Source organism: Diadema antillarum, unplaced genomic scaffold, assembly GCF_040938485.1.
Source record: "Diadema antillarum isolate AM-2024a unplaced genomic scaffold, OU_Dant_1.0 scf00000001, whole genome shotgun sequence".
Classification (NCBI taxonomy): domain Eukaryota; kingdom Metazoa; phylum Echinodermata; class Echinoidea; order Diadematoida; family Diadematidae; genus Diadema; species Diadema antillarum.
The window spans coordinates 3033433-3049556 of record NW_027270890.1 but is presented as its reverse complement, the minus strand read 5'-3'; the positions used below and the strand labels follow the sequence as shown (position 1 = coordinate 3049556).

General features: G+C 38.4%; 1 protein-coding gene across 1 annotated transcript; it reads left to right on the top strand.

Moving 5' to 3' along the window:
• Positions 1 to 60: 60 nt before the first annotated feature.
• On the top strand, positions 61 to 15891 carry LOC139721824 (uncharacterized). The gene is made up of 17 exons (XM_071633177.1): positions 61 to 166; positions 637 to 795; positions 1323 to 1463; positions 2239 to 2391; positions 4040 to 4180; positions 4811 to 4909; positions 5572 to 5676; positions 6448 to 6600; positions 7914 to 8054; positions 9261 to 9368; positions 10259 to 10366; positions 12272 to 12409; positions 13138 to 13287; positions 13884 to 13982; positions 14798 to 14953; positions 15626 to 15754; positions 15878 to 15891. Exons 1-17 carry the CDS (start codon positions 61 to 63, stop codon positions 15889 to 15891), a joined length of 2100 nt encoding a protein of 699 aa, XP_071489278.1.
• Positions 15892 to 16124: the final 233 nt, after the last annotated feature.

Below are 16124 nucleotides of genomic sequence, written 5' to 3'. Positions count from 1 at the left end.
AACAAGTTTTATTAAATGGGCCCCAGGGCTTATAGGCACATCATAAATCTTTTTTTTTTAATGTCAGTGCGAGACTGTGTGGAACCCTGTCAGAATGGAGGCTCCTGTACCAGCGGTCAGTGCCTCTGTCCAAATGGCTTTAGAGGACCACAGTGCCAGTTTCCTGGTAAGAAATAGCTTTGTTGTTGAGTGGGGTTTTTTTCAGTTTTCACAGATGTATGCTCTGCTATGAAGTAAAAGCATTATTTAATAATTTCTGTTAACAGTGTGAGTAGAGTGCGTGCATTTATTGCTATGTTTTGAAAGTGATTACCTTAAATACTGTTGTATTTATTTTGTGTTGTTCTGTTACTTCTTGCAGTATTTCATATTGTTTTGTGATCAAGATTCTTCAGGTTTCATAGAAAATACTGTTTTCTTAAATAATATTACTGCACATGTCTATTTCAGGAAAGGTAAAAATACTGTTTTTCTCTAAAAATGTGCCTTCTCAGCCCTTAGAATACTGCAATGCTGTTTACAAGGTTGGAAATCCTTGGTCTGGTATATTACCTTTCATCCATTAGCAACTTACATTCATTCCTTTCTTCCCCTGTCTCCCTCCCTCCCCCCCCCCCCCAACACACACACACACAGATCCCACAGCCTATGTGATTCGTGTCGTCCCCCACAACAACTCCATCCCCGCCCTAGGGGAGGAGTTGAGGGTGGTATGTGAGGTGGCATCCAACACCCCCTACGGTCCCCCCAAGTGGATGGACCCCCAGGGAGAGGAGGTGCTCAGCTTCGTGCCAGGTTTGTCACAATCTTCTCCTTTTTTATTTCTTAGCTTGAAGAAGAAATGTTTAGAGTCAGTGAGATGCTGCTGATTATTTGAATGAATATTGAAATAATCCAATACTGGTGTATGATATATATGTATCACAAAATCCCATATTACAAGTTTTGATAGAACATCCAGATGTACTTTACGCATAGGGAAGGTTTCATTCTACTTCATGAATATGTTTAAGCAAGCAAGCAAGCACATGCTACAGGTATATTCTTTCTTTTCTGCATAACTGTAGTCAGGGCATATATACTTCATGTCGTAATTTTGCAAAATCTAATCTTTGAGATATGTCTTCCATATCACCTGTAGCTCACAAGAGAAATTAGTGGAAACATAAGAAGCTCTGGCTATTCATTATGTCAAGTTCCATTCAAGAGTTGAAAAATAAGAAGATTTGTAATATATGAATTGTGTGTACCCTTGCAATTCAATGTATGCATACCTAACAACCTGTGGAGTTATTTGAAGAGTAAAAACCATATTTCACCAGGTCCCCTAGGCACAGTGTACACTGAGACACCCACCTCATTGTCCAGAGAACTGGTCTTTACCAGTCTGACTGAGACAGATGAAGGGAACTATACATGTGTGGCTGGACCCCTGCAGTACACCTACAACATGGTTGTCCATGGTAAGTGAATATCACACAGGTTTGATTATGCTTGTGTTTGCAAATGGTGAGCATTGATGATGCTTTTGTCAAGTGAACATAAAATGCTTGCAGCTTGTAAATGGGTATTACAATCTTGGCACAAATGTGTATTTCAGAAAATGGGTGCTAATTCTTGATTCACAGAGTTCGACTTCCCTATTACACCAAAATCAATTCTATATTCTTACTGTGATAAATGGTGCAGCAAGGCTTGGGACTTAACCTGTTGAGGACATGTCCCAAATATACTTCCCATTGGCAGGCGTCTATGGGAAATGTGTGTTGTAGCAAAATCAAACCATCCTCAACAAGTTAAGTTCAAGCTTGTACACCCGCTATTGGGGGGGGGGGGGGGGGGGGGGGGTGTTCGACTTCTTGTACTTTTTGCTTCAAAACTCAGGCCTGCATTGTCACTCATAAGTTTTGGGAAATCCACTTGTTTCGAATGCTTTGCTTTTGATTTCTTAGCTTTGTCTTTATGCTTTAGAATGCTTTGGAGTGGTTCAAGGCTTCTATTTTGTTTCTCATTGCTGCTTGTAAGATAGCTGTGTTTGTGTTAAAAAAAGGTCTACACATACATTTATCGCTCCATACGTCCTGACAGCTCATCTAAGTTGCAGACCGTAAGAGACAAAAAGTAGTATTAATCATCAAGTGACTGAGATGATATTTCAAGAACTCAGGATGGAGAGACATCATTGTTTCAAGTGGAATTTGTAAATGAAAAAGTGATCATATACCACTCTTTCCCCAGGTCCTCACATGATTGACATCCAGCAACCCGAGGACCCTGTCTACCACGTTGGGAGGAACCTCAGCTTCATCTGTCAGATCGCATCCAACAGTCGCTATAGCAACCCCATCTGGATCAACCCCAGAGGAGAGAGGGTCCGCTCTTTACAGGAAGGTCTGTATCGAGAAGAGAAATTTTTTATGTTGCTCCCATCCTCCGGGTTCTCATGTTTGTGGTAGAAAATATGTGGCACATAGTGTCATGTGACACAGTTTGTATGTATGTGTGTTAGTGTGTATGTGTGTGTGTGTTTGACCTGTTCCTAGAGATTCTGTAAATGTTGCAATTTTTGTCTCGCCCACCGGAGGTGAAGGCGAGACTAAGGGATCCAAATGGCGTCCATCCGTCGTCCGTCCGTCGTCCGTCCATCGTCCGTCGTCCGTCCGTCGTCCGTCCGTCGTCCGTCGTCCGTCCGTCGTCCGTCCGTCGTCCGTCGTCCGTCACAAATGTTAAAGTTTACCTGCAAGACTCTCTTATGATGCATAACTTGGCAACTGTTACAGCAATGGCAGCCACACTTGGGTGATAGAAGCACTAGGGGTATCTTCATGTTATGGTGTTGTCAGAGGTCATGTGATGAGGTCAAAGGTCATTTGAGGTCATATATTAAAGGGTATGTGCAAGACCCTCTTTTCTATGTTAAAGTTTACCTGCAAGACTCTCTTTTGACAAATAACTTCACATAAGTTGCTTGGATTACAACCTAACTTGGGTCATAGATGCACTGGGGGCACCTTCATGTTATGTTGCCGTTGGAGGTCACATGATAAGGTCAAAGGTCATTTGAGGTCATACATTAAAGTTTACATGCAAGACTCTCTTATCACTCGTAACTCGACACATGTTGCTACAATAGCAATCAAACTTGGGTGATGGATGCACTGGGGGTACCTTCATGTTATGGTGCCGTAAGAGATCACATGATAAGGTCAAAGGTCATTTGAGGTCATATGTTAAAGTTTACTTGCAAGACTCTTATCACACATAACTCAGCACATGTTGCTACAATGGCAATGAAACTTGGGTGATGGTAGATGTCTCTTGGAAAGTTGAAGGTAACCACAAGGTCAAAGGTTACAGACAGGGGTCAACGAACTTTTAGGGCCCAATGTTAAGTTTTTAGGGTGCATTTCATTTATGGCTCATAACTTTTGACCCCTTTGTCCGTTTGTGACCAAACTTGGATGGAACATGTCCCTTGGGGAGGTGAAGGTCGTCACAAGGTCAAAGGTCACAGACAGGGGTCAACAAACTTTTAGGGCCCAATGTTATGTTTTAGGGCGCGTTTTGATTGTGGCTCATAACTTTTGATCCCTATGTCCGTTTGTGACCAAACTTGGACGGTGGATGTCCCTTGGGGAATTAAAGGTCATCACAAGGTCAAAGGTCACAAAGGGGTCAACAAATTTTTAGGGCCCAATGTTAATTTTTTATGGCGCGTTTCGATTATGGCTCATTACTTTTGATCCCTTTGTCCGTTTGTGACCAAACTTGGATGGTAAATGTCCCTTAGGTATTGAAGGTCACCACAAGGTCAAAGGTCATAAGCAGGTCAATTAACTTCTGGGAGTTATAAAAGATATTAATTCCTTGTACGCGAATGGGCGAGACACAATTTGGCGATTGCCTTGTCTTTATGTTCCACCATGATTTCAATAAAATATGGTGGATGGTTAATACTAAAGGAGAAAACAACTTCAAATTTGTCTAAAAAATTAGGAAAATCATCACTTTTTTGGTTCCTGTCCTTTTTTCAACATAGGTGGCAGCACTCGCGTACACACTGTTGACCAATCGCCATCCTCCTCTGAGCTGCTTATCACTGGCCTGAGAACGTCTGATGCTGGCACATACAAGTGTGTCGTGGGTGACTTCCAGTCAACCGTTCCCATCATTGTCAATGGTCAGTTTTCACCCAGGCCACACCTTGTCAAATAGTTTCAAGATTCAAGATAATTTGTTGTTATGTAAAGATATACATAGAATTCCTTTTCCTACATTGAACAATTTAAAAGTGCATAAAAGCTCCCACTAGTAGCCTACAGCGAAATGTAACATACATGTGTAACATCTTTCACTACTATCTAGGGCTTGAAGTACACTGTACACCAGGCACCTGCTAGTTTAGATCGTTTCCTGGTTTGGATGTTGCTGCATTGAAAACATAGTTCAAAATTTAGAATAACTTCAAATTTTAGGAGCCTATATATGGTGTAGAATATGTAGGCCTACAAGACATTGTATTGATTACTCTACTACTTTTTTGTAGGCCCTTATGATATGTGATTGATAAGTGTAAATCTAAATTGCTATCATATGAAATATATTGCTCGTTTGAGAAGTATTTGCAATGGCTTTTGATTCAAACTGCAGGACTCATGCATATTGTGAATATCAGTTTTGTTTGGTACAATTGAGAGTCCTGAATTATATACTGTACTCTGTAGATGTACATATCCCTTCATATTTATTCCTGTGATTAAAAATGTACATTTGCGTTTTGATTATATTCTATGTCTCATAACACAATTAGTGGAGGAGTGTGAGCCACCGTGTCTCAATGGAGGGGAGTGTGTAAACCAGGAGTGTGACTGCCCCTTGCCATTCACTGGTCCCATGTGTGCACAGCTCAGTAAGTTTCAGTGGTTTTCACTCATTTTTTGTTAACCCATTGAAGACTAGCTCTGAGTATACTTGGGCAGGTGTCTATGGGAAATGTGTGTTATAGCAAAATCAGCTCGTCCTCAATGGGTTAAGGTAACTTTTGTATGGCATAAATGGTTACCAGATGCAGATGAAATGAATATTCTGATTTTATTATTTTGGGGGTAGTTTTGTTTTAGTTTTTCCATTCAAGAATGATGCAGTTGTAGGATAATGAAATTGCTTTTAACCCGTTGAGGATGAGTCTTGAGTATACTGGGGCAGGTATCTATGGGAAATTGTGTTGTAGCAAAATCAAACCGTCCTCAACGGGTTAAGATTGCCGTACATGATTTGATTTTATCTTCGTAATAAGTAAAGAAGAGTGAGTGACTACATTGTATATTCCAAGAGTCATTCCATTGTATAAATTCAAGCTGATTTTTTTGTTAGCTTATTTGCTGGTCCCATATTAATTTTATCTTCGAAATACAATGTGTGTATGGAAGAGAGAGTAACTGTATTCCAAGTCACTCCTTGTACTTTATGGAAGAGATACTGTGTGTCTAATAGTCCGTGCAGATTTCCAGCATTAAAACTGCAGGTGAACTTGAAAGTTGATCTCTCACAATGTTTCTCTCTGCTGTACAGTGACTATGAAGAGATGTCTGGCACCGTGCTTGAATGGAGCTGAATGTGTGGAAGGGGTGTGTGTGTGCCCCTATGGTTTCACTGGTCCTCAGTGTGGAGATGTCGGTAAGTGATATTGTTCTCTCTTAGCTGCAGTCTTCCTCTTTTTTGAAAATTGAATCCACCGAAAAGATAAATTAACTCTAAACAAAAGTGAAAAAAATTCCCTACAGAACATTCCAAAAATGACAAAAATCAGGTAAGAAACAGAAAAGATATGACATTGTGAAATTTAACACCTTTTTCAGAAACATTTCTTGACCAGTCCTTTTATAAATATTCAAATGAGCAAGTTGATTGTGTCATTCCCTGACATTTTTTTGTGTATGTTATATATGAAATATGAAAAGAAAATGTTACTTTCAGCTAATTCCAATAAAAGCATATTCCCTATACCAATGAAAATGTTTCTAGACTAGATTGTCTACAGTAATGGTTTATTGAAGAAAAAAAATCCTTATGTTTTAGTCTTTATTGCAAAATTTTTAAATGTTAGGATGTCATTTGATAAAACTGACCTACACATATGCATCAAATGTGATATCTTAAACATTTCATAAATCACTGCTCCCAATGGTAAACAGTACCTCTAAACTGAAGCTAAGACATAGAATCATAATGAAGTAGAGAAAATCTTGCTTTCATGTATAAAATTATAATCCTTAATATTGTTGTTAATGTCATAAGTTATGGTTTAATACTCACCGAGTACAGGAGAAGTTGTGGGTATCATATTCACTAAATTTGTAAGAAGACTTTCATTTCATCTCTTGATGTTATGCCATGAAATGTGCTCACTTCATGACTTCATCAATTGACTTTGTGCTGCACATGTAGATGATGCAATTGTACGTGTGAGAATACCGGATCAAGCTAATCCCACCATTGGTGCTGATGTGAGCTACATCTGTGAGGTGCCCAGAGATAATCCCTACGGATCACCGATTTGGATCAACCCACAAGGGGAGCAGATACAACCAGTAGGATCAGGTAAAGATGGATTGAATTATCCTTTGGATTCCCTTGGTGATATAGCAGTGTTATATATCATACTGAATTATGTAAGCATTGGCAACAACACAGTCATATGATTATACACATTTTTTCCTGTATTTAAGAGGAAATGTTTTGTGAAAACTGAATGATATTCAAACATGAAATGGAATAAAACTTTGAAACTCTTCAAATTGAAGGGTTTCTGATGACAGACAATTATATCTACCTGCATGGTATATATTGTCAGAAGTAACAATGATTATCAATGATTGCATTCAGTATTCTTGATTTCATTTGAACAGAAGAGAAGTTTCAATTGTTGCTAGACACTTGACTCCATGGTCTACATTATTTCTCATTGTATGCAACATTTGAAAAAGTGGTTGTATTTTTCATGTGCACATAGAGAATGCACAGCTGCAAATACATGTAGGATGCTTTTTCAAATAAGTACTTATCGTCAGGTGCCCGTGCATTGGCCGCTAACGCAATACAATTTGTATTGCGTTAGCGGCCAATGCACGGGCACCCGACGTTATGAAAGAGAATGCATTGATCTGAAATGTGTGTGTTTTTTTTTCATGCTGCATATTTTGTCATACCATTTTTTCCATTGTCTTTTTAGCAAAACATGATATTTGCCTTCAGAATATGTTTTCATGGGGCATCAGTATGTTTCATGTCTCAAGGGATTGGCAGGTCTGCATATCATGCTAGACACTTATAAGCCAGTTCACAGTTAGTGCATGGGCACATTGGTACAAATGACCTTTCTTTTTTTCTTAGTTGGTTAGGCACTTCACTCGTTTGTAAAGCAGCATGATACATAATAAGCATGCCCACAATTTATGGAATTAACGTTCAAACAAGTAATGAACTTACGCAGAGCAGGTGACAAGAATGGTCTGTCAAGTGACACTTCAGCAGGCATTCATTTCATTGTTTGTGTTAAATGCATTTTCTACCAACATTGCTAAATACCAGGCTTGCTGTCAGGTGGATGTGCTGGTAAGCACTATTTATAAGGGTTGCATGAATAATCATTACATCAGGGATGCTTATTTCAGTGAATTAGAAAAACCAACATGCTGATTGTACAAATGACGTTTTTTCTGTTTATGTGCAAAGTGGAACTGTAAACTGGCTTATTCCTTGCTTTCCACACTTAAACTTACATTTACACCAACATGAATAATCTTTATTGATATAGTACACATATCACTTACGCTATTGGATTCACTGTTGCCATGGAGACAGGAATGCATCACTTTCACAGTCTCACTCTTATACCCCCATCTTCTCCCAAGCTGGTGCCACACATGTTAAGGTAGAGCAGCTGTCACCCTACGCCACCAGACTCTTCATCATGGGGATCCAGCGGGAGGACGAGGGGCTCTACACGTGTGCCGTCGGTCCTCTCAGAAGACTCTTTGACATCATGGTGGAAGGTGAGGTGTCCTCGAGATCGCATCCCGGCTTCGCTTCATGAAGAAGAGAGAGAGAGAAATGTGGCCCTATACAAATAATTTGCCCCAGACAGCACTTATAACATAAAATAAACATTATAGATCTTAAAGAGATATAAACAAGAATATTAAATGTATACCAAGTCTCCTCGAGGGAGCTCATAATTATCGTCTCCACGAGGGAGCTCATATTGTCTCCACAAAGGAGCTCATAAAGTCTCCACGAGGGAGCTCATATTGTCTCCATAAAGGAGCTCATTACGCTTCATGAGTAGATGGGCAAATGATTCACAATCTGTGCTCTCAACTTACTAAGAGATGAAGTGCTAGGGGCCGATTGCTTGTTGCTCTAGCTGCTACCCTAACAATTACAACCATTTTATGGTCCAGTCGTTTTAGCATAAATGGTATAAATGTAGGAGAACTCATAGGAATGTTAGGATAGCAGGTTGCAAGGGGATAGGCTGAAGGATTGTGGGAATGTTATGTGTATATTCTGTAATCTGTTGTAATCTGGATGTCAATTGTGTGTTATACTTGTGAAAGGCATGCATAAGCTTCATACTGTTTGCTATATATTTCTCTCCAAAGATGTGGACTGCATACCAATGTGTCTGAATGGTGGTACCTGTTTAATGGGGGTATGCTACTGTCAAGATGGATTCCGTGGTCCAGCGTGTCTGCAGAGAGGTAATAGTGTTACCATTATGTAAAACTTGTAGGCCTACTGCTATTAGTCAAATTGACTTTGAAGTCAGCCCTTTGCTTTAATTAAGGAACTTTCATAACTAAAAGAGATCAGAAATATGGTCATCTGTGCACTGCCTAAACTGAAAGGCATGAGCTAAGTACACCGTAATTTGCACTCATTCGAATATTATCAACGTATGATTACTGTGAATTTTACCCTTTTCACAGTTTGTTTCAGATTTACATACAAACAATAATACATATCTCCTTGAAGGGTTTGTGTGATATATGAATGTTTTCTGAAATTGAATTGAATTGAATCGAATCGAACCGAACCGAATCGAATCGAACTGAATTGAATTGACATGATGTGATGTGTGTATAGCCTACATGTTGGACTACATTATCACATAGTACTACCCGACATGTAAATGATGTACTACATTCTGTCATTGAGATTCATATCACCAAATCTGATTTCTCTTGTTATACTTGAAGAAGTGCTACCACTGCAGTGTGAACCAGAGTGTATGAATGGAGGTCAGTGTGTGCTGGGAGTCTGCACCTGTCCAGAGGGATTCAGTGGAGATATCTGCCAAGTTTCTGGTAAGGATCGAAGGTCAAAGGTTAACCAATCGTATCCCATATTCTTTTTATGTTTAATCTATTTATTGCTCTATTTTCATCAATCAGTGCTAGTATTGCTTAAGGGTATATGTGACCATGCATCACAAAACAAACAGAAAGTCGCCAGACATGAAATTTTAGTTAAGAGCATATTCTGAAAGAGCAGACTCTAAGCTTTAAAATGATATATAACTCAATTCAAATGGACTTCCCTAACCAATCTAAGTACTGAAAAGAAAGCACACACTCTGGAAAAGTGTGAACTGAGAAAAGAGTCTCTGAAGTACAGTGTCTATTCAAGTGCTTTAATCTTCACCAAGCCGTGCTGGTTGTGCGATGAATGGGACAAAAAACAGAATGTAAACCATCGGAGTAGAAACAATGAAGGGATTATCAGATTGAACTGAAATTGAGCTTATCAACACATTCTGTCCATAATCAATGCCAACTTTCAAAGCAGTAGCACCATCCTTTCAAAAGTTATTAAAGTTGAAAGTGAATAATGTGCAAAAGATTTTCCAGAGATTAAGGGGCCTCGAAGACATACATGATTTCACTACTGTACAAAAAAGAGGTTGTAGAAAAATTGCTCAAAACACACTTTCCCATTCATTTTATGATCCCCAAGTCGGGTATAATGTAGAAGAAGAATAGCTCTTTCAGAATAAATGAAAAACCCAAAATTGACTCGGTTGACCCATTTCACCTTTTTTGAATCGACATGTAAAATTAAGGGGTGCGACTTTTTGTTCGTTTTGTGATGCACGGTTACATATACATGTATTAAAGAACTCTTATTTGAATTACACATTTTTATTTGAGTCAAAGAGGTATCAGAAGCTATCCTATTTCTGTTGTTGTACTTGAAGAAGCGCTACCACTGCAGTGTGAACCAGAGTGTATGAATGGAGGTCAGTGTGTGCTTGGAGTCTGCACCTGTCCAGAGGGATTCAGTGGAGATATCTGCCAAATTCCTGGTAAGGATCAAAGGTCAAAGGTTAACCAATCGCATCCCATATTCTCGTTATGTTTAATCTGTTTATTGTCATTTTTACCAATCAGTGATAGTATTTCTTAAGGATATAGCATAAGAACTCCTCTTTCATATGAATTACACACTTTCTTTTGTTGAAGAATTATCAAAAAGGCCCTAAATGGGTCAATTCAGTATTGATCCTTAAATTGGCAATGCATTACAAAAAATCTAGATTAATATTGTGTATCAGATTGGTATTATTTTGTAAGGGCCCCGTTGTATCAAAAGATAAAATTGATTTTAAATTTCCTTGCCACAAAGGCTGCCATAGACTTACAGTTGAAATCAACTTTATAATCAATTTTAACTCTTCATAAAAGAGGGCCCTGATGTATTTATCAAGTTCCATGTAATCTTTTTCAACATGAGATACCTGTAGCAGTGCAATGGAGGGTTGCCATTTAGATGATGATGAGACAACAATTTTCACAGCTAAATTCCTTCAAGACTTGGTGTGTCAAGTGAAGAGTTTGTTTGCAAAAACCGATAAGTCCATTTTTGAAGATTTTGAAATACGGTCTCTGTCATAAAGCACAAAATAATACCTTTTAAATGATATGTGACCCTGCACCTCAAAACAAACAAAAAGTCGCCAGACATGAATTTTGGGTTAAGACCATATTCTAAAAGAGCAGACTTTAAGCTTTAAAATGATGTATAACTCAAGTCAAATGGACTCTCCTAACCTATCTAAATATTGGAAAGAAAGCACAAACTCAGGAAAAGTGTGAACTGAGAAAAGAGGCTCTGAAGTACAGTGTCTATTCAAGCGCTTAATCTTTACAAAACCGTGCTGGCTGTGCGATGAATGGGACAAAAAACAGGAAGTAAACAACCAGGGTAACAACAATGAAGGGATTATCAGATTAAACTGAAATTAAGCGTGCCTCATTAACACATTCTGTCCATAATTAATGCCAACTCTCAAAGCAGTAGCACTATCCTTCCAAAAGTTATTAGAGTTGAAAGTGAAGAGTGTGGACAAGGTTTTTCAGAAATGAAAAGGGGATTCTAAAGGCACATCTAATCACACTATTCTACCAAAAAAGTTGAGATAAACTGCTAAAAAAAAATACTTTCCTGCCCGTTTTATGATACCAAATTTTAGTATAATGTAAAAGAAGACCCGCTCTTTCAGAAAATATGAAAAAGTCAAGTTCGGCTAGGTTGACCCATTTCACTTATTTTCAGTCCTCACGCAAAATCAGTGCGTGCGACTTTATGTTCGTTTTGAGGTGCACTGTCACATATATTGGTCACTTCATATAAAGGTACATTTTTTAAGTTACACTGTATGGTCACAGGAAGCTAAAATTTTCTTATTATTCTCTTTGTTTTTCTTGACCTTTAATCGCAAATATCTCCATTTGGCAAATATGGACTTATCGGTTTTTGCGAACAAACTCTTCAAGTGTATGTACTGTATAAGATGTTATTTTTGCAAATTTCGTGAATCACTGTTGGACCACAAATTTAACAACATGCGAAAATGTCGCCATATGCTGGACTAATAGTGCATGCTCTTTACGATAAGGCTCAGAATCAAATCGCTAAAACAGAGTCTCACAAAAAAGTCCATGACCTCCCCATTTGCGAAAATATCTGTACGCGAAATAACAGCTGCTGCTGTTTATACAGTAGTTCTTGTATATTAAGGTTTATATGGTAGACATAAAAAAATGCAAGATATGCAACGAAATCCCCGCCCCCTCGGACTATCTGTATGTGCATGTAGAAATAAAATCTAACATAACACAAAGGAAATATTCATAAAAAACATCATGCATTCAAAGAAATGGGAACCTCAAACCATTTTCCTTTAATCCCTGTGTGTTCTCTCCTCTAGCGGTCAGTCTGACCATCGGTGGTCCGGACAGCGTCATCCTAATGGCCGGCGATGACCTTCACTTGACCTGCAATGCCAGTGATGAAACATACGGGATCCCAGTCTGGATGGATAATACTGGGAATAGAGTCTCACTGGGTATGAAAGTCACTTGTCATTATATTGTTTTTCCCTTTGATCATAATTTTGCCACAATTTTGTGATATGTTTTATGGAAAACAAAGGAAAGTATCTTGTCAGTTATGTACACCACATGATGTGTGCAAAATGGTTATGTTATATAATCATTTGATTTTTTTTTTCTCTCTGAGTATCTGCTGATATGTCTTTCCTGAATGTCTTAAGAGTAAATGTCTGTCTATTATATATCCTTTTCTCTCTTTTAAAAGTTTTCTTGCTGTACACTTATGTGTGAGTAAATTTCTGTCTATTATTTGTCTCTCTATTTCTGTGCAATGTTTTGTTTTGTTTTTTTGTATACATACATCTTTGTACAAGAACATTTCTGTCTAAGGTTTCTCACAATCTCTGTTCACCAGTTCTTTCCACTGTATGTATGAGAACATTTCTGTCTATTATATAGTTATCTCTCACTTTCTGTTGATGAGGGCACTGTTTCATGAAAGTTGTCAGCCCTGACAAGTTGTCAGTCTCTGAAAATTTCAGGAAAATCCTTGGTTTTGATTGGCTGAGAAGCTTTGGTCACTGACTGTTAATATGGTGATTGTCAGAGACAGACAACTTGTCGGGGCTGACAACTTTCATGACATGGTGCCCAGGTCTTTCCTTCGTTTGTACCAGAAGGTATCTGTCTATTATTTATCTCTTGTTGTCTGTTTGAAACCTCATCCTCTCTATCTCCATAGGAACCTTGGATGAAGCAGTGGGCACCAGACGCCCCTCCCTGCTGACCACCGAACTGGTCATGTTCAATGTCCAGCCATATAACTCTGGAATGTTCACCTGTATGGTTGGGCCTGTCCAGACCACTGTCATGGTGCTTGTTGCAGGAGAAGGTAAAATTAGATTAAAACCAAACATACATGGCCATCATTTCCGATATCAGACCTACTCTTCGAATATCGTTAGAAATAGGGTAGGGCAGGGGGAGGGGTGTTTACACAGTCATGCTTTTGTCTGCATTGTACATAATGATATTATAGTATATGGATAATTAGATTTTTATATTGCAGATACTACAATAGTAATATACTCTACTCCACATTAAAAAATATTTCATTTCATTTCATTAATTTTCACAGTAAAAAGGTAACCCCTTTCAACTTGACAAGCATGCAGGAAAGTTATTCATTGTGAAGGACCAATAAGTACTTGGTAGGCTTAATGGAAAAAGGCCAAAAATCTGGTTTTATTTTGATATTAGAAAGAGATGTAAACATACCCATACAGCTGCAGAGTGCTGCATTGATTCATGGAGCATAATACATGTTATTGCCGTATGCTGTAATGGCAAGCATTGATCCAGACTGAAATATTTTTGATGTCTGTATGGTAATCATAATTATGCAGAAGTTTTTTCATTGAAAGGACATTTATATCCAGAAAAGAGATCAATTTTCCCCTTTTTTCCATGCCTATCTATTCCACACAGAACCAGACTGTGTACCAGTTTGTCGAAACAATGGAACCTGTGTGAACGGAGAGTGCCAGTGTACGGCGGACTGGGTCGGGTCAGAGTGCAAAGTTCCAGGTCAGATTTCTTGTGGATCCGCAACTACTGATTAATTACAATGGCAACAACGTATTATCTTCATTCAGAACTAACTGTCTATGGCAATGATTAGATGAAATCAATATCATGTCTGCTATGCTATCGGATAGTCTCAGATTCTAGACCCATTGAAAGGAGCTGGGCAATAAAGTTATTATACCATCCCCTCTGTAATAGGCAAAATGTGTAGATAGGATATATGTCACTTTTTCTGTGTAGACATCACTTTTTCTTTGCTATCTGTGGTTATCTATCCTATAGAAATGAGCTCCTGTCCCATTCCATCTGTGAGAGAAACATAACTTATTAATTCCTATGTCATTAGAGACTCAACCTCAGGAAAAGCTGAGTGCAAGCCTGATGAGTTGGTGCATTGTGGCTTGCTGCAGCCGACTAGAAGTACTAGACTAGCTGACTGTCTGTTGCTTATAGCTGTGGCTAAAGTTTCTTGAAATGATTGCAAGTAACAATTGTTATAGAGTAAAGGAACCTAGAAGACCTAGGACCTTGAAGATTTTTATCGCAAAATGGTCTAAGCGCCATTTTTAAACATTTCAAAGTAAGTCCATCATCAGATAGCGCAAAATTTTACCTTTCCAGTAATACCTCACTTGTAACATAACAAGGAATGTTCTTGAAGTTATTATTAGATATATCTTGTATTTTCTTATTGTTTTCCTTGTTTTTTTGCAGCTTTAATCACAAATATCTCAACTTAAGAAGAATTCATTTAGCTCAGTTTGCGATAAAACTTTATTTATGACATCACTTTTTCTGTGTTATCTGTATTCCAGCTGATGGCTATGTGTCAATTAGTACCGACTTGGGCCAGCTTCCCAACCCTGGGACCACGGTCAGGTATCGCTGCAACGTCAAGCAAGGAGACCACTTTGTGCAGCGCCCTCAATGGTTCCGCAATGGCCAGCTCATCGATCCTGCCCAACAAGGAGGTATGTATATCAGACTTTGAATTTTCGAAGTTAACAGTACTTTCATTAGGGATTGTCTGCAAAAGATGGAACATAGTGCTACACTTTGTAATTTGTATGAACATAGTGCATGATGTTGGTATACGTGGTAATCTGGCATCAGGAACCACTTTTGTTGAAATAGATTTTATTTTTGAATTTACATTGTGTATTCCTTTCCTTTTTTCCCAGTGTCATTCTTTAGTTGGTACGTAATCTCATTGTTGTTGTACTTATTATTTCTGTTATTATTTCTGTTATTATGACATTATGATAACAATTTATTATCATCATTGAGCTCTTAGCTAAAGTGACAAGTACTCCATTTTGAATCATGATATAACTACAATGTATGATTATTATCAACAGTCAATGTTAAACCATGATCACCACAACATAGGGCATAATACAGTGCAGATGTGACTCAAAAAGTTGATACTCTCTTGTGGAGTTATGGCTGGTGGGCAAAATGTTTTACCCCCCATATTCTCTTTGATCCTGGTATAAATTGGTAGAGTTGCAGTACAGCTGTCATACCAATGGCTCTAGAATGGTAGTGCTGCCAGGGGAAAAGTTACAGTTAAAAAGAAAGATGTTATTGTCATTACTAATGATAATAACTCCCCATTCATAATCCATTTTTAATCTCCCAAGGCATGTACGTCGATGTAGTGAATGACATGAGCTCCGAGCTGGTGATCACCGATCTGCAGAGCGACGACCTCGGAATCTACTACTGCACCGGAGGTCCCGACGTGGAGTACATCAATGTTGAGTTCGCAGGTAAGAAACATATTAACCATTCTCCCGCCCTTTGCTCACTGCCACAGATATGGAAGTAAAACACATACAAAAATATGTTTTATTTAGTGCTATGAGGTATTCTATTCATGTTGAATAATACAGGAGACTCCCACTAGCAAAGTCTTTGGGACTGGTAGTTTTCTTTCGCCATATTGAAACTTTATTGTAACCAAAGGGAATGATGCACCATCGATTTAAATAACAGTATTTCGAGACATGAATTTTTACTGTTGTAGAAACAAAATTTCTCTGTAATCTTTTATCCCTTATGAGTCAGAGTGTGCTACAGATGGCGAGCACATTCTGTTGTTGTACATTGAAAGAAGTACATGTACAAAATGTACAGTTT